This window comes from Rhinolophus hipposideros (genome assembly GCF_964194185.1).
Source record: "Rhinolophus hipposideros genome assembly, chromosome: 3".
Classification (NCBI taxonomy): Eukaryota; Metazoa; Chordata; class Mammalia; order Chiroptera; family Rhinolophidae; genus Rhinolophus; species Rhinolophus hipposideros.
The window spans coordinates 41,089,014-41,116,541 of NC_138049.1; the positions used below are offsets into that span (position 1 = coordinate 41,089,014).

Genomic DNA, 27,528 nt, shown 5'->3' on the forward strand with positions numbered 1-27,528 from the left:
CTTAATTTCAAATTTATACTTTTGGGGTTTTTTAATGAGATCCCTCCAATTTATATAAGCTGTAGTCTCCTGGATCTGCCCTATTCCTTTATAGGACTCCAGAGGAGAAACTCATACACATAAAGAGCAACCCAGTGTGCCTATTTGAACTAGATTATTACTTTACAGATTAGCAGAAATTTCTCCTGGGTGGCCAACTCCCCTATGTTAGTTTTAAGTGAAAAGATGCAATTCACCTGGGGCTTTAGTTAATTTTAAGTGCAGTCTTTGCAGGACACTATTTTACAGTGAGAAATTAACACTTTGGGGAACATCTATACGCCATGTTGTTGATATAAAATACTTTATTTGATCCTTACTGAAACCCAAATAATAGAAATTGTAGTCCGAAACTCTATCTCAGAGTAGTGAGGAAATTTGTCCAAGATTATACTGCAGGAAAGTTTGCATCTGGGATTTAAAACCAGTTCTGTCTGATTCTCAAGCTCATGGGGCCTCACACAACACAAATGTAGTGCTCTTTTTATTTTTTCTACATTGATATGTGACTTTACCAAGATCATCCACAGAATATAAAGCTACAGATAAGTATGGGGGATAAAATACTCAGAAATTTTCCAAATAAAATCACTTAGTAATATGAAATTAGACGTACTGCATTTTTCCATATGCCTTAAGACAAAACATCAATGAGGACTATTAAAAAGAAATGTTCAGCTAAATAGGGTGGAGGAGGCAACATCTTGTTCTAGCAAATGTCTTCACTTCCCCATACAATTAATATTGCTAGTCTTCACATTCACGTGGAAAAATTTCTCAGGGCTTTTAGTCAAGGCCAAGAAAATAAAAATCGAGCACGTCTTAGCTTCCTGTTTGTAATACAGGGTCTCAGATCACTCTCTCCGCACAACAACACAGAATATGAAGAGGCCAAAAAGCAACACACACGGAGGAATAGATAGGGGGTTCATTCCACCATATTCTCACTGGCGGCTGGGTTGTAGATGCAGGAAGCAGGATCCGCATGATCCAGAATCGCTGGCCCCTCCTCTGCCCACCAACCTCTGCCCTGTGTAGCCACGGCAGGTACATTAGTGGCTAATGGCTAAATGGTAACAGCTGATAGCCACCCGGCCACAGCGATGGCCATCTGATTACAGCTGATGGCCATCCACTAACCGAGCCAGCACCTATCCACTGGAGGCCAAGAGCCTGGAAACTGCTCTCTGGGACTCTGTCCCCACACTGTTTGTCTAATTATCAACTCAATTAACATTTGGGTATAGATATTTTAAATCTAGCCAAGTTTTGCTAAGTATCTGCCAAAGTGCAGAATTCCCTAATCTTAGGCGTAGATTTCCAGAGCTTCTGCCAAATGTCCGCTCTGCTCAGCCCCATCTGGGGATCTTCTCCTGGCTGCGGTGGGGACTAGTCACCACAGTCCAGAAGGTCTTGGTAGGAGAAGCCCTGGCAGCCTGGATGTGCTCTGCAGGCAATGAGCAGGTGGTACAACCCGGGCAGAAACCCCAGGAGGCCAACAATCCGCATGGCGCGGGACCAGCTGGAGCCCACTTGGCTGGTGTAACCCGCCAGCAGGAGGCAGCCCATGAGAATGAGAAAGGCAGGGATGGAAAAACCACACGGTGACGCAAGTAATGGCCTCATGAGGAATCTTAGTAGGGCTTTTCTTTCTTTCTTTTTTTTTTTTTTTTGCACTATGAGTTTTAATTGAAAATATTAAAACAATTTAATAATTATAAAACGTTGATAATTAAATTGTACTGTGCTTTATGAGGCCTATATTCCTTATTTTTATAGATCTGAAAGAAACTTTTCATACTTGTTTTCTGTTCTCCATTTCAGAGGAAGATTATGAAAAGATCTAAAATATGTATAAATGAAAGTGCAACTGAGTTAGAAGTGAAATACGAGAGAACAGAATCTACACACAGCTGTACCGTAAGAGCATAGGTGATTTTAGCTCATGTTTTGGGTGTAAATATTTAGCTCATCTCACACAAAACAAAAGCAGGTGCAAGAGTAAACCTGAATTATGAAAACCCCAATCAATTATTTTTAGCATGCCTCTTAATTCTTCTTTCCCCTGGTTTCTTGTCTTCTGTGACTGAGTCTTGAACCGGTAACCACTTGAGGGGGTGCCGACAATAAATGGGCCACGGAGGAAGTGTCAGCAAACACGAAAAAGCAAATCCGGCCATAACTATATAGACAGTCCACCCGAACTGTTCCGCCACGTACCCATAGATAAATCCAACTATTGCTGAAAAAAGAATAATTCCCTGAAACATCTGTTCAGCTAGCTTCTGGCCCTTGTAATCCACTTGTGTTGGCAGCGAGCTCGGTTGCTCCAGCATGGCTAGGTGAGGAGGCGGGCAGCGGACTGCTGGAAGGGGACAGCACTGCTGGAAGGGGACAGCACTGCTGGAAGGGGACAGCGGAGCGAGGGCGGCGCCACTGAGGGACCGCCTGGGATGAGGTCTGGTGTCGGGTGCAGCCAGGAGTGCCCGCCGAGCCGGGCAGTGCGATGGCCGAGTAGGGCTTTTCTTAAACTTTGGTAAGTGAGATCTCACCACACCTGGGCAGCCTTTCCAGGTAAAGCTAGCTTCAGCACGTCAAGGTTCCTTCCGACGGTTAAGGTGTCCCCGCCAGTTCTGGAAAGCATTGAGAATTTCACTTTGCTACTGGGGATTCCAGCAGCCACGTTGGTACGAGCGGGCACCATAACCCGCAGAGTGGGCCGGGAGCTCGCCAACTGCTGTTAGTGAGCAGAGGTGACCATGCCCGCGCTCCTATACAGGGGCTCTCTGACTCACACGGAGGGTTGCCTCAGTATCGCCTACTCACCTGCCTTCCCCTAATTAACTTTCTGGGAGACTGCCTTGCTTTTGATGGAATCCCCGTATTAACAGGCCAAGTTGAGATTACTTAGGTAGTTTGATGGTATAGTGTTATTTGTTATTTCCTTAGGCCAGTTCTCTATCTCTTTAAAGAAATCCCCAGCTTTCTTTATCATTAAAAATTTTAGATTGAAGAGATTAGATTACATGTATTCAATTTCATTCCATTCATGGAATTTCCTTTTTCTCTAAAATTTCATTATCACCTCTCATTCGTGCCTCTCTCATATTCCATTGGCCTAACATGAAGCATAATACTAATCTGATCAGCCTCAAATGGCCAATTAAGAGGAGAGGAGAAGATTTGAGTACTGGAATCAAACCTGGGTTAAGTGCTGGCTCTGCTTCTTATTAACTGTGAATGTGGTCAAAGTGCATACCTCGAAACCTGGTTCCTTCCATAGAATGGGCATTGTAACGTGCACTATATAAGATTTCTGTGAAAACGTACTGAATTAAGAATGCAAACTGCCTTGTTGATAGCAGGTGCACTCCAGAGAACTCAGATCCTGACATGATCAAGGGCAAGGCATATGCAAAATCTTCAAGGCATTTCATTCCCATTTTTGTCTCATTTTGCAGGTAATGGGTTTCCTGCAAATTGTATTGTGTAAATATGGACTTGGCTGCCTTGTGGGAGTGCTGTGCCCTTGGTCATTCTTTGGCCTGTTGTCACATGATTCTCTTCACCCTGTACATCTTTCCTCTTCTTATAAGGACATGCGTTTTATCAGTTTAAGGGCTCACGCTACTCCAGTATCTGAATATAACTAATTACATGTACAATGAATCTATTTCCAAATAATATCACATTGTGAGATAATATGGGGGGGACATAATACAAGCTGTATCAGGTATTGTATCTGTTTTTCACTATCTATCTCATCCTCTCAAGGATGCCACAGGGGACAGTGTGCTGTTGCTAGTACTCCATGACTATTTGGCTTTGAACATAGGTTGAATGCTCAGGGAAGTTTAGTGACCTCACCTATACCACTTATTTTCTCTCCCTGGAATCGGAATTGGAATTCAACAACACCAGCCTATCTCTGTTTGTTGTTCGAACTGAGGTCATTTGGACATAACGTATGACTATCATGGGGCTGAAGTCAGTCTTCAGAGACAGAAGGATGGAAGAATGTATCTTTTACATGAAGAACACAAAGGAGAGAGACCATGACGCTCTGAGACAGGAGAGAGAGAGAGAAAAGTGAAAAGATCTGAGTCCTTGACTGCATCAAACTTCAAACTTCTTGGTTCGTCAGGATGTTCAAGTTCCAAGAATCTTTTAATGAACTACCCTATTTTGCGTTAACTGGTTACAAATAGAATATTCTCACTTGCAAGGGGGAGTGCTTCACCAAAATGCCAGGGGAAACAGTTTCAAAATGAGAGAACACCTCAGATTCATGTTCTCCACAAAGATGTAAAGAGATGTTTTATCTGTGAAATGAAAATAAGTCAATTGAATGGACATGGAAAAATATGTTAGTTGAGAAAAGAAATGTTGTGAAAGTCACATTTAAATTACAGAAAATTGAATCAATTTAATAGGAGTTTGGAAGTTTCCTAGAAATGAAATTATAGGATCATAGAATGTGACTGTTTTTAAGACTTTTGATTCTGTTTCAAAATTGCTATAAAGAAGATTGGAACTGATTTTCATTTCCATGAAAATATATGAGAATGTTTATTTCACCCTACTCTAACATTGAGCATTGCTTTAAACTTTTGCTAATTCTGAATTTGTTTTGTCTTTTCTATAAACTACAAGTTCTTGTCTGTCCTTGCAGAAAATTTTTATATTTATGATTTCACAATTTTTTAATAAAATGACAAAAACACATAAAAATCACAAATGATGCATGTACAGCCCAATGAATATTCACAAAGTGACCACACCCATGGAACCAGCACTAAGATCAAGAAATAGAATGTACTAAGACCCCAGAATTCTCTCATGTGCCTGTCCAGTTACTACAGCGTCCCCCAAAGGTATACACTCTCCTTAAACTATAGGTTAATTTTACCTGTTTTTAAATCTTATTCAATGAATCATGCAATAAGTGTCTGGCTTTTCCCACTGAACATTATGTTTCAGAGCTTCATATATATTTTCCATGTAGCTGTAATTCATGCATTCTTACTAGTATACAGTGTTTGCTTATATGAAATGGCACAATTAGTTATTTATTTTACTGCAGGTGGACATTGAGTCGTTTTCATCAGTTGACTATTATGGATGGTGGTGCCTTGAAATAGTTACGGTTGTAAATTTACTAACTTTTTCTTTAAAGTTTCTTTCACTGCTTTTATGCTTTGAAACTTTTTCTCCATTTGGGAATTATAAACATATTCACCTACATTTGTCTACTCACTCAAAATAATTTTATATTAAACATTTAACAATAAATACATGTGGAATTAGTTTAGTGAGTGATGTGTTATAAACATAACTATTTTTTTCACCTAAATTCTTACATGACTGAACCATTAGATGATTAATGTATTTTTGATCTTTTCATCCTAAGTGTCAATCTTATAATCTGTTAAATTATTAAACAGCTGTTTGTGCTTACATGTGTTCTCTATTTATTTCGACATTTCATTGGTATTAGACTAAATAATTAAAAGTTAAGTACAATAATAAAAGAAGTTTTAATGTTTCATTGATACTAAATTTAATTGCAAATTAAAAAATTGTGCAGTGCAGAAACTAAGAACATTTACAATTCACGTTACATGCTTCCTGTTTTTCACTTTATAATACAGACTATCAATGCAGACTATCTCTAAAATCATTTTACTTTTTGAAATTCCAAAGTGTTTTCAGAGAAACTCATGACAACTATTCTAAGCACAGTTTACTCAGGGCAACTAATCTAAGCACAGTACACTCATTATTTTATTGCTAAAGTTTTATAATTGATATTTGCATGAGAACAAATTAATATGTATATTAAAATATGCCCTCTAGTTAAGTAGATTTTTATAGAATTCTTTTACATTGATTCTACTCCTTATTTACATCCCAGATGAACTTCAAGGGACAATCTTTCATCTTCCTTTGGAATATTCTGTCAAATCTTTCACTTTGTTCCACTGTCAAGTAATTTTTCCAGTCTCCGATGACACCTGGAGGGATAAGCACACGATTAGCTCCTGGGTGAGTAAGTAGCAATATCAGGGCAAAAATTCCCTCCAACCAGCTTTAGTGCCTCCTCAAGCCAAGCTAAATATCTGTTAGTTTTTGTCAGGTTAGATACTTCACTTTTCCTTATATGAATGAGCTAAGAAACAAAAAAACACTTCTAAAGTCCACTTTCTGTATCTACTATACTTGCACCAACCACTACCATTAAAGTATAACCTTATTGAGAAGGAAAAAAAGTAGAATATATGACTAGATTCTAATGTTCATACGTGTTTTACTAAATGCCAGGCACTGTACTTGGCAAACCAAATCTATCATGTAATATAATCCTTAACACAACCTAACAATGTCAGTATTTCTTCATTTTTAAAACTGAAATAATGAGACCCAAAGATTTTTCAAGTACTAAAACCAAGGTCACAGAGGGTGTTCTGAGCTGCCATCGTTTTGATTTTACTTGATGGAAGTTTTTTTGTTTTGTTTTTTTAATTTATTGGGATGACAATTGTTAGTAAAATTACATAGATTTCAGGTGTACAATTCTGTATTACATCCTCTATAAATCCCATTGTGTGTTCACTACCCAGAGTCAGTTCTCCTTCCATCACCATATATTTGATCCCCCTTACCCTCATCTCCCACCCCCTGCCCACTTGATGGAAGTTTGAAACTATCATTAAGCTGATTTTTTAATGAAGATATGGCATCTTTGGCTATCAAATTTTCTTGTTTAAATATTATTATCGGAATGTTAGCAAGCTATTATGGGCATGAGAATTGCTTTATATTTGATCGAGTTGAATACTAAGAAGTGAAAGTTAATAATAAATGGGGCAAAAGAAGAAACAATTTTTTTAAAATAGCAATGTTAAGAGCAATTTCAACAAGATCTTCATAATTAAGAATAAATGTTTATCATCAAAATGCTAAGTTATGAATAATTTAGAGAATAAATATGAATAAAATAGCAAAGTACATGTTTTTAAAAATCCATACTAAAGAGACCAAATTTAAAACATTTTGAACTTAAGGACTATCAGGAGAACAATATATTCATTCTTAGCAAATCCTGGCATGTCATAAAAGCACAATAAAATTTTTTTTCATGTTGTTGAATAATTGCATTCATAGCACAATTGGTGAATCTACTTTTTACAATGAAGAAATCTGACACATGAGGAAATAACTATAATCCAAACCCCTCTCCCACAACAAAATACATATGGAGTTTACTTACAGAATGCACTAAGAGAAAGGAAAACAAAAATTGGAGCTGTCCTAGTCACATATGAGTACATCCGTCACCTTCAGGTGAGACTCGGTAACAAATTTTTAAGAGTAGGGTCACATATACTAGAAGGTAGGAACCTAATATTGACTAATCAGTTTCAAGTGTCAGGCTCAGTACTAAACAACTGCTCAGCTTTCAGGGATACTTTTCAGGGCCATTTTCAGTTAGGATCTTTGGTTTTCTCTAAGGCCCAAAGGACAGTATTTGGAAAGACATTTAGGAGCACCCCTTAATCAGTGTAGAGGGCAAGGAATCAAGGGAACTCTGAACACTTTTACTCTCATAAACCACTGAGCATCACCTTTGCGCAAAAAATGTCCATCACTTGTTCTTGTCCCAACTTCGTTATGTATAACGTCGTCATAGTTTGCATTTGGATCAGACTTCATGTTCTTGAACGTAGCCTGCTTCACAACAGCTTCCACATCCTCTTCACTCAGTTCTTTCTCAAGAAAATGGCTGATTTTAAGCACAGAACTTCTGAGGTCCTGAAAGAATTGCGGGCATCAGAAACTCTTCAGTTTATAAGGAACACATGAGTTACAGCCCAACAACTTTATTACATTTTGGAAAACTGAAGGTGGTTGGACTCACTGTAAGTCTCAAGTTTGACAAGGATATATTACTTCCCTATTCCTCCTATGAAAATGAGTGCTCTGGTTGTCAGCTTTGGTAGAGCTCTTTACTGTTTGTTTTTATAAAGATAGCTCATTAATTTATTTAACCAACACTTTTAGGATATCTTATATGTTTTTGAAACTGTGATAAGCTTCAGAGAAGTTTAAGAGAACAATAATATGTTATCTGTGCTTGTTTAAGTTCAGAACTTCATGTGGGAAAGACTAAAGCAAGTAATTAAATAAATGGATGCAAGAAAGAAAAGCCCCGTTCTAGGTGGCATCACTGGTGACTTCTACTAAACATTTAAAGAAGAATTAACACCAATCCTCCTCAAAGTCTTCCAAAAACATAAAAAAGGAGGGAATACTTCCAAACTCATTCTATAAGGCCAGCATTACGATGATACTAAGCAGGACAAAAATACTACAGGAAAAGAAAACTAAAGACCAATATCACCTATGAAAGCTAAGATGCAAAAATCCTCAACAAAGTACTAGCAAAACACCTCGAGTCAGTTCTACTTCCAGCACCCTCTATATTGCCCCTCTTCTACCACCCTCTCTCCCCCTTTACCCTCTGGTAACCACTAAAATGTTGTCTGTGTCTATGAGTTTTTGTTTGTTTGTTTGTCTTATTTCTTTGTTGCTTTCAGTTTTATATCCATATATGAGTGATATATAGATGATGATTTATAGAAATGTACACTTGAAATCTATGTAATTTTACTCACCATTGTCATACCAGTAAATTTAATTAAAATAAAAAAGAATAAAGAAAAATAGATTCCCACCCAAAAAAACTACTAGCAAAACAAATTAAATAACATGTTAGAAGGAGCATACCCCATGATCAAGTCGGATTTACTCCTTAGAGGCAAAGTGGTTCAACATATGAAATTAATTTATATAATACAACATATACAGAATGAAAGGGAAAGAAACCACATGATCATCTTAACTGAGGCAGAAAAAGCATTTGACAATATCCATCACAGTTTCATGACAAAAACAGTCAAAAAACAAAGAACACAAAAAAGAAAAAATAACTGCCTCTGCATAAATAGACCATATATGAAATACCTACTTGTTTATATCATAGTCAATATTGAAAGACTGAAAAACTTTCCAATGAGATTGGGAGTAAGGCAAGGATGGGCATTCTTGCCACTTGTATTGAACACAATACAGGAAGTACTAGCCAGAGAAATGAGGTAAGAAAAATAAATAAAAAAGATCGAAATTCAAAGGAAGAAATAATATTATCTGTGTTCACATACAACATGATTTTATACATAGAAAACCTTAAAGACTCCACGAACAATTGTTAGAACCAATAAACAAATTCTGCAAAGTTGCAAGATACAAAACGAACACTTCCAAATCACTTGCATATCTTCATAGTAACAATAAAGAATCCCAAAAGAAAATTAAGAAAACAATTCCATTTATAAAGACATATACAAAAATGAACTCAAAATGGGTAAGACTTACACATAAGAGCTAAAATTCTTAAACACTTAGAAGAAAACATAGGAGAGTAAAGTTTAATGACATTTGATTTGACAACGATTTCTTGATTATGACAACAAAAGCACAGGCAGAAAGTGAAAAAACAGATAAAATGGACTACATCAAAATTAAAATCTTCTGTGATCAAAGTCCATAAATAACAGAGTGTAAAAGCAACCCATGGAATTCCATGAACTTTCTAATACACATTTTAAAAAAAATTGTTATTTTCCATTTTATTTCTATTTATCCACCAAATTTTACATAACTTAGCACTTTCATGATGGACATTTATTCTTAATTTTTGAAAATCTTATTGAAATTGCTATTTTAAAATAATGTATGTGATAAGGGTCATATCCAAAGTACCTAAGAACTACAACTCAAAAACAAACAAAAAAACACAATGAAGAAATTGTCAAAGGACTTAAGTAGATATTTCTTCAAATAAGATATAGAAAAGGTCAATAAACACATGAATAGTACTCAGATTCACCAATCATTAAGGAAATACAAATACAAAACCACAGTGAGATACTACTTCACACCTATTAGGATGATTATTAAGAAAAAATAAGTAAAATAAGTGACCAGGATGTGGAGAAATTGGTCCGTGTGCACAACTAATGCGAATATAAAACTCTGGAGTATGAATAGTAATGGTCGTTCCTTAAAAAATTAATCGTAGAATCACCAGAACCCCACCATACATCCCATTCCTAATTATAAACTTTCCTATCCACCCCCAAACAACCTTTATCTTTACTTTTAAAATAACAATCTCTCTGCTTTTATTTATAGTTTTTACATGTAACTATGAATCTCTAAAGAGTATAGCAATTCCTGCTCTATTCTGACTACGTACTGCAGGATACTCTCCCTATTATATAGTTGAAAAAAATTGTTTTTTGAAAGTTTGGTGAAAAACCTAGATCAAAAATACATGAACAATAGGCTACTTGGTGGAAAGCAAGAGAAAAGTGGTACCTCGTGATAGTACATTGGTGACAGAATGAATATTCAAGAGATTTAGCATAGTTTACTCCGTGGTCTCTTTGCCCTAATTGTCAGTAAATTTGTTGTTTATTAACGCTTTTGTTATGAGCACATTCTTACAGAGGAATTAAAAAATGAAAATAGGGAAGGAATCAGATTTGTATTTTGGGATAACTCTGGTTGAAGAATAAAGAGTAAATGGAGACTAGGTGAGGTTGGAATACGGAGACCAATTAGGAAGGTTGCTGTGGAAACGAAGCAAAAAATGAAGATGAGCTGGACTAGGGAAGGGGTCATGTGGAATGAATTAAGTTGTATCTTCCACCAAGTTTTCAGACAAAATTAGCATGACTTGTTGAATGATTGAAGAAATGAAGTACGGGGTGAAGCAGGGGTTAATTATGAAGCCTGGTTTCTGATTTAGGTCACTTGAATTACAGGGCATTTCATGGGAGAAGCAGCAGCTTTTGTTGGGTGGTGATAAATTGGTTTTTGGACATAATTTGCTTGAAATCCAAATATTAGATATAAAATTTGGTATACTGAAAGATAGTTAACAGTATACGTACATGTGCCTTCACTGGTGATATATATTTGTGATTCACCAACTTATTCCGCAACCCATCCCAACCTCATTTACTATACCTCATACTATTTTTCCACTCACTAGATTAATGGACATTTAAACTCTCTTTTTACTTGACTTCTCAGCAGCCTTAAATATCTTAAAAAGATCTTAAAGATCTTTCTTAACACACCCGCTTGACTTCTATGCTGCCACAAAGTCCTCCTTTCCTTTCTACCTCACTGACTGTTCATTTCTGTTTCTTTGGTGAGCCCATTCCTCTCTACCCAAACTTTGTATCTTAAGGTCTCCCAGTAATAGATCCTTCTTCCCCTTTACTCACCTCCTCCGCTTCTTCCCCCTCCCATTTTCCTTCCTCCCTCTTGCTGTGCCCCTCTCCCTTCCTACTCTCAACTTTATCCATGTTCATAGTTTCAGTTATATTTTATACAGTGATGATGCCTGAGTTAATATCATTGATATTTTAGCTCAAGAATCTTCGGGCTTCAGACCTGTGTGTTCCGCTTATTTCCAAATATATTTATTAGAGTACTTCTAAGTCACCTTAAATTCCATATGTCAAAAACCACCTCATAATCTTGTACTGTGGGCCTTTCCTGGCTTCAGTGTTCCCTAAGTACCTTCATGAATGATACAATTATCTACACAGATATATGAACCAGAAATACAGGAGGTGTCCTACACATAAGTCTTTCTCATCTTTTTCTATATACAATCCCTTTCCTTTTTTATCTCCTAAATGTATCTTAGAACTCTGTGTTCTTTCCAGTCTCAGTGATACTATTCTAATGGAAAGCACCATTGATTTCAGCGGATTAGCATACTGGTCTTTAACTAGTTTGCCTATATTTACTATTATCACACTGCAAAACATTAATGGGAATGATATTCTAAAAATACTAATTCTATCGTATTGCTGGTCTTCTGATAACTCTTGATGGGCTCCTTACTGCTTTTAACATTAAAGAAATCACAGCCATTAACATTGTCTACAGACCCTGCACAGTCTGGCTCCTACACACCTCTCTATCTTCTGTCCTCACTTCCACCGTGGTCTTTAACTTCTTCCTTTAGTTCCTGAAAGATGTCACACATTTTGCTGCATCAGGCCATTTGCACATTGTCTTTTCTTGTCTTAGAATTCCCTTTTACCTCACTGGCTTTTATTTACTCATTTATTAGCTTATAGTTGTCATGTTATTTTTTCCAGAAATAATTGCCTATCACTTTTAACTATATCAGATCCCCTTATTTCATATACTGATATATACCTGTATTTTTAAAATAACACTTGTTACAGTTTTGAATTATATATACCTACTTGGTGAATTCTTATCTTCCCTGCTGTATTATAAATTATATAAATAGTGGTTTCAATCCTCTTTGTCTCATGATTTAGTGTCTGTCACATAGTAAGATTTCAATAATTTTGAATAAATGAATGAATAAATTATGTAGCAGTGAATCAACATATTAATCAGAGATCACAAAATAGTGAACTTCACATGTGGTGTGTGTGGTTTACACAATGTATTAAGACAACTTTGATTGATGCAAGCATGTAAATATGTGATTACACATGAAAGCTACATTTGAAGATTCTCTTAAAATACTGGATGAACTTGCATCACAGGACCCATAATTAGCCTTATCTTAATGGCTTCTCACCCCAGTATTTCCCCGTGAACTTTCTCTTTTTTAAACTCTAGATGTATGAGTTTGCCTTTATTGCTACAGATGGTTACATGAAAAGGAACCAGAAAAGATGACCATGCAGAGTGACAAGAGAGCCCAAGGATGACCAGTCATTAGGGATGGGCAGGAAATTAGAAAGCCCTAAAGAAGCCTGGGAAGTAGTTAGGTGGCAAACTACTAGCAAAATGTGGTTCATTAAAGCCAAGATAAAAAAGGGTTTCAAAGAAACAATTTTTAAAAATAACCTTCTCCTCTTACCATTTTCATTTCCTCATACATCATGAATAGAATATTGAAGTCGTGTCTGTACTTGTACCAGTTTCTGATGTGATCAAACCAAAGGCTTCCTACCACTGGGGGAAAAGTTAATACGTAACAAGGTTAAAGATGTTGCACTTATTGAACAGCAGACTATAGACTTCCTTTTCTGTTTTGGAATCCTTAGATAAATAAATCAAGCTCGTACCACTGGACATCTATGTTACCTTTTAAAAATGGTGTTTTGGGAACAATGACATGATTTTAATGGAAACCTGCCTTTCCTACGTATGTAGGAAAGCAACAATTAAGAAATAAGAACCCCAAAGAACTAACTTGGAAGGTTTCTTTCTGGTAAGCCCCTTACTTTTCCTCCTTCTTCTACTTGAAAACGTCTTTATTTCTCCTTTTATTGTCTATTTTAAGGTCTCCGGAGAGCAACTTCACCTATCAACATTGAGGTGAAACTGAGTATAATCTTCTAAATGAGTGAGAGCACCAATTCCACATTCCACAAGCTTCTTGCATCAATATATCCTCCACAGCATTAAAATGAAAATTCCACCATTGTCAGATAAGGTCTACCGTAAGTCCACGACAGAATACAAAACTACGCGCACTTTGAACATATGCGGTTCTGGAACGCATGGATTTAAATAGTTTGAATTGTTAGACCATTGTAGCTGTCTTATGATCTTGTCAAAATATTTCTTAAACAATGTGCTTTTGCATGCAATCCCCAGAGTGGTCCTAGTGAGAATAAAAAAGCCACTGGGTAGCAAATTAAACTGACGGAATAGTAACATTTATGTGCATTCCAACTTCTAACATTACTCTGTCCATCTCCCTAAAATATGTTCCTTAAGTTTGAGAATTTGGCTAAATGGTAACATTGACTCATAAACATGTTGCTTATGTAAATAAATTCATGGTTACCTTTTCCATCTAGAAAGGTTTCCAAAAATTCTTCCATATTATTTGCAGCTGGTATTGTAGCCATCAAATTTGAAAAATGAAAGTATGAGGTCAAAACATCCTTGGGGTTTCTGTAGATATAAATAATCTGCAGGGGGAACAGTAAAACAGTTTTAATAATCCTTGGTTTTTTAAATATGTACATAATATTTCATTATATGAATGCATAATTATTTATTTCATCCAATCTATTATTCGTGAAAATTTAGGTTATGCTCAATGTTTGCCATTACAAAGATGCTGAAATAACTTTATTCACATGACATTTCACATGTACCAACATAAGGACTAATTTCTAATTATTTTTTAGTAAGGCTGATTAATGTGGTAAATTACCTTGCACAGAGGCTGTTTCCATTTACTCTGTGTGGGCATTAAATATTTGATATACAACCAAATAGCATTGGAGATCAGTGAAAAAGGAATAAAGGAAAAACTGTTTAACAGACGATGTTAACAAATAATTATCCATATAGAAAAAAAAAAGAAAATGGAATTCTACCTCATACCTCACACCACACAGAAAAATGATTTATAAATGGATTGAGGATTTCAGTATGAAAGTAAAACTTTCAAATCTCAAAAAGTAAAGAATACATTCCCATTCTTGGACAAGAAAAGGATTTACCAAACAGAAAAAAATATTTTTTTAATGAAAACTGATCAGAATTCAACTACATCAAAATTTTAACAATGCTGTTCTTCAAAATATACCATAAAAGGGGGGGCTGGACGGCTTATTTGGTTAGAGCACGAGCTCTCAACAGCAAGGTCGCTGGTTCAATTCCCACATGGGATGGAGGGCTGCGCCCCCTGCAACTAAAAATTGAAAAGGGCGACTGGACTTGGAGCTGAGCTGTGCCTCCACAACTAGATTGAAGGACATCTGCTTGAAGGTGATAGGTCCTGGAGAAAAACACTGTCCTCCAATATTCCTCAATAAAATGTATAATATATATATATACACACACACATATATATACATATATGACATATATATGTATATATACCATAAAATTACAAAAAGTAAGAACATATGAAAAAGCAACACATATAACCAATAATTGAATAGCATCCAGAATATATATAAAACAATAAAAAAGAGCCAAACAACAAAAAGAAAAATTTCGCAGAACAAGAAATTATGGCCAATAAACATATCAAAATGTTTATTTTCATTTTGATCAAAATGCTTAATCTCATTATTGATTAGGGAAATGCAAACTCAGATCAGTTTGAGATACCATTTTATAATTAATAGGTATTAAAAAGGTTGATAAAAAACTAGGAGAAAAATAACAACTCATACATTACTGGTTTCAGTATAAACAGATACAACTGCTTTGTTTTAAAACAATATGATTTTATAAAGTTGAATACTTCTGAACTTTTTGACTTTGCAATTCTATTCTTTTTTTATTATTGTTGTTTCACTTTATTTTTTATTTTATTTTATTTTATTTTATTTTTAATTTATTAGTTTCAGGTGTACACGACAAGGTAATACTTAGACATTCATCATTTATATCCCTCACACTGTGAACCCCCTTCCCCCCATCCACTATCCCTCCGACCTCACACCAAGCCATCACATTATATATATAAAATTATAGTTGGCATTCATTAATGTTTAGCTTCTGGTGTACAGTGCCATGATCAGGCATCTACATCTTCCCTGAGGTGGTCTCCCAAATGGGACACGTGTCCATCGGATACCCAACAAAATCTTTACAACATTATTGATTACGTTCCCCAAGTTAATTTTCAAAAACACTGAGGCTATCTTGTGGTTACCAACTGTTTCCTAATTCGCAATTCTATCCTTGAACATACATTCTAGGGAAGCTCATACAGGTGTGCACCAGAAGACACGCTCAAGAATATTCATAGCATCAAATATTGGCATAACCTCATTATTCAGTGAAGGGAAATCATAGATCTGATAGACAGAATAACTTACACAACTTGAAAAATCATACAGCAGTGGAAAATCATATTTGAAATCTGGAACAAACAAAGGCATATGGAAAAAACCCCAGGAAAAAGAAAACAAGTGACAATATAAAGTTTAGTAAAATTTAAGGCCAAAGGATTTCACAGGAGAACATACAATTTATTTGCCTTGACCAACATAACAGAAATCTTTGTATACTGAATAACATATTAAGATATCTTACATGACTCAAATTCTAGTAAGTCTGTAAAGATTTTGATATAGCAACCATCACAGTGGAAGGTTTATACTCACTTACCTTTAGACATAAGGATAAAAGGATTAACCAAATAAATTGGCACAATCATTTAACAAAGTTCATTTTATATGTGTATTTGTGTGTGTGTGTGTGTATGTGTGTTACCCCACACAGAGAATATACACCATTTACTCATGTAGTCATGGGACATATTAAAAATATTGACCACGCAATTGACCATAAAACTTCTTAATGAATTTCAAAATTAGCACTCATATACACTATTACTTGACAAGAGTACATACCAATTGTCAACAAAATGTTTTTATCAGCCTTTTTTATACCTATTAATTATAAAAAATGGTATCTCAAACTGATCTGAGTTTGCATTTCCCTAATCAAACAGATAAACTGTTTATCCCTAATAAAACAGAAAACTATACAAATTCTTGGAAATGAAAAATCTTCAAAATAACTTGGACCATTTAGAAAATTAAAACTGAAATGATAGATAGAAAATAATAAAATTTTATCCATCATTTTTAAATGTCAATATTTTAAAAATAAATATTGGAAATAGATAATAATAAGGTTTATGTTAAAAAGACAGAAAAATAGGGGCCGGCCCGGTGGCGCAGGCGGTTAGAGCTCCATGCTCCTAACTCCGAGGGCTGCCGGTTCGATTCCCACATGGGCCAGTGGGCTCTCAACAACCAAAAAAAAAAAAAAATTCAATGAAAAGACAGAAAAATAAATGCAAACAAAATATGAGAAAACAATTAATATGAAAGCAGAAATCAATGAAGAAGAAAACATTAAATTATGCTTTAAAAAGAAGCTAGTTATTTGGAGGAAAAAGCAATTTAATAAAAACTCCTGGTATCCTGGAAAATGTGAGAATTAAAGAACATTTTAAAATGTCCTTATAACAAATGTGTGAAAAAGATGTAATCAGAGAATTGGAGAAAATTCATTGGATTGTGACAGAACATGTTGTAATTTCTTTAATTGTTTTAAAATACAGATAAAACAGAGAAAATATACTTTGAAATTAAAATTCTAATAACAATTTAGGGAAAGGCAGCTAATTTAAATGAACTGATCAACAGAATGAAAATATACAACTATGAAACAGACAGGTTCAGATGTATTTACAATGGACTTAAAATCAAATCTTCAGAAAATTCAGTTAATTTGTATTTTTGAACTACTTCATGACTTAGCGAAAAGCTTTGAAATTTATTAGACTAGAAGTACAGTGATACTAAAATCAAATAAAGATAGAATGATCATAGAAAATTAAAATCTATTTGAAAATAGCTACAGACAAAAATGCCTGAATAAAAATTAACAAAACTCTTCCAGCTGTATGTTAACATAAATATCATACTATAAACGAGTAGGATTTATTCCAGAAATAGAACATTATTGAAATATCAGTTGATTTCATTTCACTATAGATTAAAGGGAGACGGGAGAAACATGGCATCTTCAGAGTAGCCAAAAAAGGCATTATCATGCATGGTGCCATGCGGGGTCTCAGCTCCTGCTCCCCATATAGGAACGCAGGTTATGGGGAGGCCATAAAGAAACACCCACGGAGCCATAGACAGGGGAGTCATACCGCTATAGTCTCACTGGCAGCTGGGTTGGGGACATAGGAAACAGGATCCACAAGACCTACAACCTGCTGTCCCCTCCTCTGTCAACCAACGAACCCCACTTGCTAGCTGTAATCCGCCTTGCTAACTGCAATCTGCACTTGCTAGCTCAGCCACCATCTTCTTGCTAGCCCCCCATTTGCTGCTAGCATAGCCATGGCAGTTATATTAGTGGCCAATGGCTCACTGGTTACAGCTGACGTCCAACTAGCCACAGCTGATGGCCATCCAATCACAATTGATGGCCATTTACTACCTGAGCCAGCACATTTCACATGAGGGCGAGAGCCTGGAAACTGCACTCCTGGCTCTGTCCCCACATGCATTTTATATGATTAGACCTTTTCTGAATAAAGCAAAAACAAAAATGAAAGTAAAACTCCAAGCAAACTAACAGTAGGAAAAAAGTTACTCATTATTATGTGCCTGGAAAATCAGCTGCAAAACAAAACCAAGAAAAGATACTAAAAATGCTAGAGAATGAAAGATAAGAGAATAATTGTCATCACCTCCATTGCTCTAGTTTTTTCTGCAAGTTTTAACTACTGAAATAGAGAAAAAGAAAGTAGTGTAAATATTGGAAAATAAAGAAAAGTAAAATGTATTATTTTAAGATCTAATATATTGCGGAGTATAGGGGAAAAAGTTAGTTAAACTAAGAAAATTGATTAAGGGAGCTGCAATGCCAATGTTTTTTATTCTTTATAACAGCAATCACTAACTAGAAAAGACAACAGTGAAAAAAAATTAAAATTCAAATTAGCCAAAAACACAGGAATTTCAGGGAAAAATATGTATGAAGCATGCAAAGAATAACAGCACATTTGATGAATGTGAAAGTAGACCTGATAAATAAAGAGCAAGAGAATGCTGCTGGAAGGAATGTTGCAATATTGCAATTTTAATGATTGTCCCAGAATTAATCTCTATATATTTAATCAATTCCAACCAACATCTAAAAATCATTGGGAGAATGAACATATGAAAAAATAAAGTTGGTGGGAATTTGTCTTATCAGTTACGATATTTAAAACAGTGATATATATATATATATATATATGTATATATATATACATACATATATATATTGCTATATATGTATAAATAAAAGACTAGATGGACCTGAAAAAAAAAGGCATTTAAGTAAATGTGATAGCAGTACATTCCATGTTGAAGAATTAGAAAAAGAAACTATACAAATGAAAATAATTATCACCTATAATTTCTTCACCTGAATATGTACTGTTAAATGATAAGAGAATTTCTTACATTTATGTGCACAATATGTAGAACTTTCTTTTGGCTTTTTTACTTAAAGTTGTATCAGAAATAATTACTATACCATTCAAGTGACTCCAAAATATAATATATAATTACAGAATAACACTTTGTCTTACAAGTAAACTATGAATCATTTCTCTTATTATTTGAACATTTAGATTGATGCCAATATTTTACTGAAACAAATAATGCCAAAGCAAACACATTTGTAAATAAATCTTTTTTTCCCTATATTTTGATCAACTTTATATTTTAATAGTGAAAACCCTGAGAAGAACTCTACTCATATTATAAGGTATATATGAAAAACCTGAAAGTTTATATCATTTATACTCCAATAATAGTGAATGTGTGATCCATACCATTGTATTACTCTTAGCACTGGATGTTGTATTTTTCATAATCATCTATGATAATTTCATGGAGGAAAATGGCATTTCATTTTCTTTTAATTTGTATGTCTTTGATTTTTTTTTTTTTAGTGAGGCTGTAAATTTCCTCAAGTTTTTCACAAATACATTTAAGCTTTCTTAATCTCAAAACAACAGAAAAAAACAAAAAAATAGTGAAGAACTCCCACATATTAAATTTTGGAATTTAGAGTCTAGAATCAGAGGGAGGGATGATAGAAACTTACTATATCAAAATGTAGACTAAAATAATAGGGGAACAGTACATGCTTAAACAAGTCATATTGGATCAACTGGCAACCACCCCCCTCCCCTGGGCAAATATTATGCGATAGTCATATTTCAAATCACACACAGTATCAGATATAATTTATAATTAAATGTAAAAAATAAAAACACAGTTAATTAGAAAAAACCTGGAGAGCATTTGCATAATCTTTTTCATGGGGAAGTGTTTTCTTAGCAACACCAAGTACTAGAATCTAGGAAGGAAAGAAAGATAGATTGGTTCTATAAAATTAAAATCGGTTATATAAAATTAAAATTCAACAATCTTTAAAAGTAAACTATTGATTGGAAAAATATTTGTCCCATATAAATACTTCTACAAAACAGTAAATAAAAGACAAGCTAAAGAAAAGTTGGCAAAGAATATAAAGGGTATTTCAAGGGCTAGACATATACAAAAAGACTCTCAAGTGATTAAAACCAAAAGGGCTGCAAAATTCTCAAGAATGAGATGTTTTTAATTTGCACATTAGCAAAGGTTAATAATTCCAATCACTAGTAGCGTGTGAGCAAAAAACATTCTTATATATACTATTTGAACGAGTGTAAGTTAACATAGTATAGAAAGCAAGTAGCTAGTATTTACCAACTCTTAAAATAATTGGACACTTTAACCTGAAAAGTCCACTTTTAGGGAAACATTTCACTAGATCAAAAGTTTAAAGATCTATAAGATGTTTATTACAACGTGATATATACATGTGCTGCAACCTACCTGTCCATCAATATACATTCAATATTGTACAACCATACAATAAAATTCTACTAAACCATTAAAAAGAACAAAATTTTGTGTGCTGTCATAAAGGAATTTCTATTGTACAGTATAAATACACTGCATGCAATGTGTCCTGTGACTAAATTTATGTATATACCAATAATTTCATACATATTGTTAATGTGAAAAACAATGTCATCAAAATTAATTATAATAATAACTTTTAAGAGAATGCAGATAAGTGGAGATGGAAAAAAATATTTGAAGAAAGTATTTTTGTTCGTGCCAAAGGTCCATAAGCTAATTCTATGACATACCTTAGCTTTTTTGCTCTTGAGACCTTTCGGTACTAAATAATATGGGAGGTGGGTAGAGAAGAGGCGAGGGGATGGTCTCGCAAGAAAGTCTATTTTGTGTATGTTGTATTCGAGGAAGGGAACTCTGTCAATTGTTTTCACAATTTCAGTTCTGCTACGATGTCCCTCAAAGTATATCAAGCTTAATATCTGCTGAGTCCAGATAGTACCTGTAAAAATAAATAATTTTGTTTTTAATTATGAATTAATTTTCTATAAAAAAGGTGTCAATAATTATACCATATATCTCAAAATCATTTGGATTTTCTTTTTTCTTTAACCATTCTAAGTATGCCAAGGAAATTTGTCTAACTTTTTTGTTTGTATTTTGCATTGCAATGAGTAAAGACAGAATCAAATGCTCTTAGTTGTTCTTTTACTTGGAAAGAGCTGTAGTTGTTCTGATTTCATGCTAGCAGCAATTGAGATTAATTCTTCACCTCTTTCCGTTTCCTGTATTCGTGCTAAGTTCCATTCGTCTGATTTTCTGTGGCTACCTTTGTGTCTCATTCCTCAGTCTCGTTTCTTAAAGCCTTATCTTGTAGAAGTATAGACAGACAAATTAGGAGCTCAAGCCCCTTTCCACCCCCACCTTCCTTTTTTTAAAAACTGTGTAGCCTAGGTTTTCTCACACATTGTTGAATGAAAGTGCTGATAGCAGGCATTCTTGTCTTGTACTTGATTTTAAATGTAATATTTTAAATGTTTCACTATTGCATATGATGTCTGTGGTAGTTTTGGTAAATACTGTTTATGAAGTTAAAGAAGCTAATTTTTTCCGCTAGTTGGTTAATAGTTTCCATTATGAATATGTGCTGAATTTTACTAAATGCTTGTTCTGCATCTATTGAGATGATAACTAGGCTTTCTCTTACATTCTAGTAATGTGGGTGAACTACAGTAATATATTTTTAAACCAATCATGGCTTGAAAGAAACCCATCTTGTATTTTTTTTTAACATTGCTAGATTTCTTTTGCTTATACTTGGTTTAGGATTTTTACATGTATGTTCATGAATATACAATCAATGTTCTAAAAGGATGTGAGATGTCAACAATCTTGTAATTGTTATGACTCAATAGTAGATTTGATAAAATTTATGGCAACTCCTGGGGACAGTTCCTAATCTCCTCTCCAAGATGAGTAAGAGCCCAGGAGCCTGGACTGAGCACTGATGTTTGGTGTCGCAAACACTTGGGCTAGATTAAGAGTAAAGGAAAAACTCTCAGGGGCTGCAGTGCTTAGCCTAAAATGAAGCAAATAAAAAACAGATGCCACCAACATCTACGGGAGGGGAAAACAAAATACCAATATCAGATGTGCTGATAAATTTTGCAGAATAGAAGAATTCAGGGAAAAAACATTTCATTACTAATTTGGGGAAAGTAAACGAGTCATTAATTTCAAAGTAGATGGTGAAAGGGAGTGTGAAAGGGATTGTGGAGTATTTTCATGAAAATCAGAAATACGTTTTTTTGTATTGACTTACATGCCAGTGTATCTTTCAGCAACAGTAACCACTTTGCATACATTGCTTTAGGAGCACCAATCACCCTGTTCCAAGATTTAAAAAGACAGCTTTTTTTTTGGAATGTAAGAGTGGAGGGCAATTAGTTCAAAATTATTTCATTATTATAGGGAAATGCAAAACCGTTAGAGTAATTGAAAATCTTATTAGGAATTAGTTCTAACTGAGATGTGCTGTTAACAAAAATCCTACTGGGTTTTTAAATGTATTTTCTTCTAATATCAGAGAAAGCCAATAGGTCAGCACTTACTAAGTATCTGCTTTTGGCTCAATATTTGGATTTTTCATGTGTACTATCAGAAATGATAACATATGCATTTCAAATACATATAAAGATTTGAGATTTATTTAACTTTCTAATCCTAGGTGGTTGTCTAAATGTAGACTGGGCTACTGTTTTGTCTGGGAAAAGTGCACATTTGTACACATGTATTATCAAACCAGAGTGAAGACGGATGCAGGTGGCCCACTCCTCAAACTTACCAGATTTGGGATATGTAACTAAGAAGACGTCATCATCTCTAATTTCAAAATCTTCTAGATTTTCTAGAAAGTCAACATCAACGACAGGTAAATTAAAATTATAGCCTTTAAAGTTCAATAAGTATTGGTCTGTGTTGTCCATAATTATTCACCTACAAGTAAGAACAGATTAAATTATTTTCAAGTTCTTAATATTTTATAATAATGACGAACACTTACTGAGTCCTCAATATGTGCCAAGCCCCTTTTAAATGTCGTATATGTATTAACACATACCATACTAAACAGCTTACATGTATAAGTCATTTAATCTTCACAGCAATCAAACATTGCTGGAGGTATTATCACTATTGTAAAGATGAGGAAACTAAGATACTAAAAAGCTAAACAGCTTTGCCTAAAACCCCATGATGGAGACATTAGCATGACTCCAAACATACAGCTGAGGAAAATGTGGCACAGGAGGTTCAGCAAGTTGTTCAGGGTTGCCCAGTTAGCAGACGTGGCAGGATTTGACACCAGATGATTTGACCTCAGAGTTCGTGCTTTCAATCACTTGACCTAATACAGTTTCTTAGTATTTCATATTTTTAGTCTTCTCTTTCTTTTTCATTGTTATACAAATAGGAACTTCTTCAATGAATGTACTTTTTATTTCTCTCTCTCTTTTTTTTTCTGGAACAGAAATAATCTGCTTTCTCTGAACAACTTCTAAGGCTTTAGGATGTGTGTGCTATTTCAAATAAATTCTGGAATGTGCTCTGCATAGTAATACCAGTGGTGTCATGCGGGGTCTCTGGTCCCGCTCCCCACACAAGAACGCAGGCCATGGCGAGGCCAAAAAGGAACACCCACGGAGCCACAAACATCACTACACACACCACTACAGTCTCGCTGATGGCTGGGCCGGAAACACAGGAAGCAGGTGCCACACAATCCGCAACCCACCATCCACTTCTCCGCCTACCAACACACCACTGGCTAACTGCACTCTGCCATGCTAACTGCAATCCGCGCTTGCCAGCTACCACCTTCTTGCTAGCCCCCACTCCTCTGCTAGCGTAGCCACCGCAGTTATATTAGTGGCCAATGGCTCACGGGTTATAGCTGTCGGCCAACTAGCCACAGCTGATGGCCATCACTCACAGTTGATGGCCATTTACTACCCGAGCCAGCACCTTTCCACGTGAGGCCGTGAGCCTGGAAACGGCTCTCTGGAGCTCTGTCCCCACAAGTGGTATTACTTTGGAGATACTGCCCCAATATCTATTGTATGGATATTATTATATTTTCCAATGGAATTTTTATCAGAATCCTAAATAAATTTAAATAAAACAGTCAAAATAAAACTAGGAAGCCAATAATCTAAAGATGTACCTGTTCAAAAATTGGTCCTGCCAAATATTTTATGATCGCCATCTGAGAAATCTATTCTTGAACGTGAAATAGATGAGAGAATCCCAGAAGTTCTAATGCCATTAAGTTTAGAACCAATATATATTTCAGTTATACACTTTTTTAAAATTTCTGTGCACACCAAGAAAATGAGTTGGTTAAAATTTGCAGATGTGGTTTTGTCTAAATTACATGTCAAGAACATTTAATTCCTTTACAAACAATCTAACTCGCCTGACCAATAGAGGAAACTCAGAGGTTAGAAATTTGCTGAATAAGATAGAAAATCACTTGCATTAGAATCACCTGGGATTCTGGTGATTCTACTAGAATCACCGGACAATGCTACCCATCCTACCCCCACAGATAGCACCTTTTACAGAAATTCTTGATGCAGACAAAAGAAGAGTGTTAGCAGCCCTCAAACACATTCTGAAATCACTCCTTTTTTGCTATTCATTATCTTTAGTCTACTTTGTACAGTCTCAGCAGAGAGAGAAATATAAGAACGATTTTGTCACAGAAACAAGGGGAAGAGTGTAGTGTGAGATGAATTCACAGATCTCGGCATTGGCGAGTCATACATTGTTGGCATCTCCTTCATATATATAGGAGAAAGTGAATGTATAAAAGAGAAAGGAAGTCATGTCTTTCCCTGTTATTCTTGCACTGAAGTCCAACAGAAAAGGATAAAAGACAGAAAATTGAGGAGAAAAAACACATTGTGTGCTGAAGAGAGATTTGAAAGAGGATCCAAGTCTCCCCTTTAGCTACTTACTGTTCGTAGGTCAACTGATGAAACAAAATCCACTTCTGATATAATTTATAGATGACAGGGAATGATGTGTTGTTGCTGAGAAATAAATACTCCCTACAGAGTTTGTCTTGACCAATGAGTAGTATTCTAGAAAATCAGCAGATCACTCAGTTTGGATGAATAAATTACGTAAGAATTTGTTGTTATTAGGAAATAAATATCTGATTGCTCCAGAAAAAGCAAAGGGTTCAAAATTTGCAGGAATACTAAAGAAAACAGCATGTTTACAGTAGTTATATTTACTTAACTTAGGAAACTATACAACAAACAAGAAGGTATATTTGAAAGCTACTGCAACATCTTTCTTGGACATGAAGGATGGTTAGTAAAATCTTTTATACCTACCTCAGAAGATTGGTGTTCCCTCTTCAGGTTTTTATTTGAACCATCTTATGTAAAACTGGCAATGGCTATGGGAGGTTTAAAGAGCCTTATAGACTCAGAAGAGTATTTAAATTCCTTATGCAAAATGTCCAGGGTTGTCTATGATGTCCTTCCACTCCTGTTTTCTTTTTTAAGTTTTCTTCATTACAGAAGATTGATCTCATTTTTTTGCCTTCTCCAATAATTGAAATATGTCTCAGACCTGATCTAACATCTCCCTTAGACATTTCTCCCATTCTTTAATCATCTGTTACCTAAATCAGCTGCTCTTTGGTAATGATTCTCAGGTTTCCACTAAACACAGTTTGACCCTAGGGGAGATTTTTAATCCTTGTACTAATGTTCACCGGTAAGTAAATACAGTTTAAGCTGAGGGTAGATTAGGCTTGTAAATGCTTAACCTATCTCTTGTTTCATGTCATTTTTCTATGCAAAGCAAATCTCTTTTGTGAGAGGTGTATAGCCCGATAAGTATAAATTGATGAGAGCAAACTCCTTATGAAATGAATAGCTCGCCAAGAAATTTTGATTTCATAATATAAACTTTCATTGAACTAAATGCTTTAGGGGCCTTTTAAGATCCTTGAGAGCTTTTCCCTGTTCCCTCTGGCTAGACCACTCTGCAGTAATTGAACTGCATCTGCAACGGAAGGAATTGTTTTAGCTTCCTCCTTTCCATACCAAACAATAATATGCTGAATCTAGTGATTAACAATATTACTAAACTTTTTGTTTCCATGGAACTTTCAAAGCTTAGTGAAATCTTAGTGATATTCTGCATATCTAATGGGACAAAAAGAAATCTAAAGGTGAATAAAGAAGAATAAATTTAAAAAAATGAAAATGGAAATGTATCATATATTACATGATGCAACAAAAGCAGTTCTAAAGGAAACTTTATAACATAACACATGTATTAAGAATTTAGAAAGTGCTCAATAAGAATTTACAACACAAGGAAGTAGATAAAGAAGAACTTAAGCCAAAATTTAAGAAATGGAAGAAAGCAAATAACAAAGAATCAAAGTGGAAATAAATGATATAGCAACAAAAAAACAGTAGAATAGAACAACAAAATTAAGAGTTGGTCCCTCAAAAAAGATAAACAAAATTGACAAAACTTTATCTGGACTGACTGAGAATAAGAAATAAGACACAAACAAAGAAACAAACAAACAAATATAAATGAAAGAGGAGACATTACAAATGCTACTACAGAAATACACAGGATCATGAGAGACTACTATAATAAGAACCATCATATGACAACAAAGGACACAACCAAGAAGAAATCAGTACATCTAGCAAAACACAACCTATTTAAGCTGAATCAGGAAGAAATAGAAAATCAGAACATACCAATAATGAGTAAAGAGATGAAATCAGTAATCAAAAATCTACTAACACAGATAAACTCAGGACCAGATGCCATCAGTGGTGAAGTCTACCAAAAATTTTTTTAAAGAAAGACCAACAGCAATTCTCCTCAAACTCTTCCAAAAAGTTAAGGAGGAGGGAATACTTCTAAACTAATTGTACAACAACAACATTACCCAGATTTGAGAAACAAATTCAGGAATACATTGAAAGTTTTATACTTCATGACCAAGTGGAATTTGTGAAGTGAAAAAATTGTACAATGAAAACTACAAGACTTTACTGAGAGAAATCAAAGATACAAACAAATCAGAAGATGTCCTGTATTTGTGTATCAGATGAATTAATGTCATTAAAATGCCTATACTACCCAAAGATACCTAGTAATTCCATACAATCCCCATCAAAACACCACGGGCATTCTTCACAGAAATAGAAGAAACAATCCTTAAACTTGTATTTCAGTAGTTTGACTGTACTATGCCTAGGTGTAGATCTATTCATGTTTATCCTGCCTGTTTGCTGAGCTTCATGGCTGTGTACATTAATGGTTTTCAGCAAACTTAGAAAGTTTTTAGACACAATTTCTTCAAACACTTTTCCCTGCCTTTTTAGCTTTCCTCTTCCTTATTATT

At 34.9% G+C, this 27,528-nt stretch overlaps 2 protein-coding genes across 4 annotated transcripts; both read right to left on the reverse strand.

Moving 5' to 3' along the window:
* Nucleotides 1–1,618: 1,618 nt before the first annotated feature.
* LOC308495253 (signal peptidase complex subunit 1-like) lies at nucleotides 1,619–2,375 on the reverse strand (the record flags this gene model as incomplete). Its single annotated transcript, XM_081043176.1, has 1 exon — nucleotides 1,619–2,375. One exon carries the CDS (start codon nucleotides 2,373–2,375, stop codon nucleotides 2,067–2,069), a length of 309 nt encoding a protein of 102 aa, XP_080899302.1. The 3' UTR covers nucleotides 1,619–2,066.
* A 2,067-nt stretch (nucleotides 2,376–4,442) lies between these two features.
* Nucleotides 4,443–25,854, reverse strand: LOC308492686 (amine sulfotransferase-like). Of its 3 annotated transcripts, XM_081037889.1 has the most exons (8): nucleotides 25,478–25,761; nucleotides 25,094–25,219; nucleotides 22,921–23,072; nucleotides 20,870–21,078; nucleotides 13,964–14,090; nucleotides 13,028–13,122; nucleotides 7,665–7,851; nucleotides 4,443–6,053 (listed from the first exon to the last, which is right to left on the reverse strand). In XM_081037889.1, exons 3-8 carry the CDS (start codon nucleotides 23,060–23,062, stop codon nucleotides 5,932–5,934), a joined length of 882 nt encoding a protein of 293 aa, XP_080894015.1. In that variant the 5' UTR covers nucleotides 23,063–23,072; nucleotides 25,094–25,219; nucleotides 25,478–25,761; the 3' UTR covers nucleotides 4,443–5,931. The 3 variants fall into 3 exon arrangements, with proteins under 3 accessions (XP_080894015.1, XP_080894014.1, XP_080894016.1); XM_081037888.1 differs by lacking the exon at nucleotides 25,094–25,219 and having other exon boundaries at nucleotides 25,478–25,854; XM_081037890.1 differs by lacking the exons at nucleotides 22,921–23,072; nucleotides 25,094–25,219; nucleotides 25,478–25,761 and adding an exon at nucleotides 22,399–22,450.
* Between the last annotated feature and the right edge of the window lie 1,674 nt (nucleotides 25,855–27,528).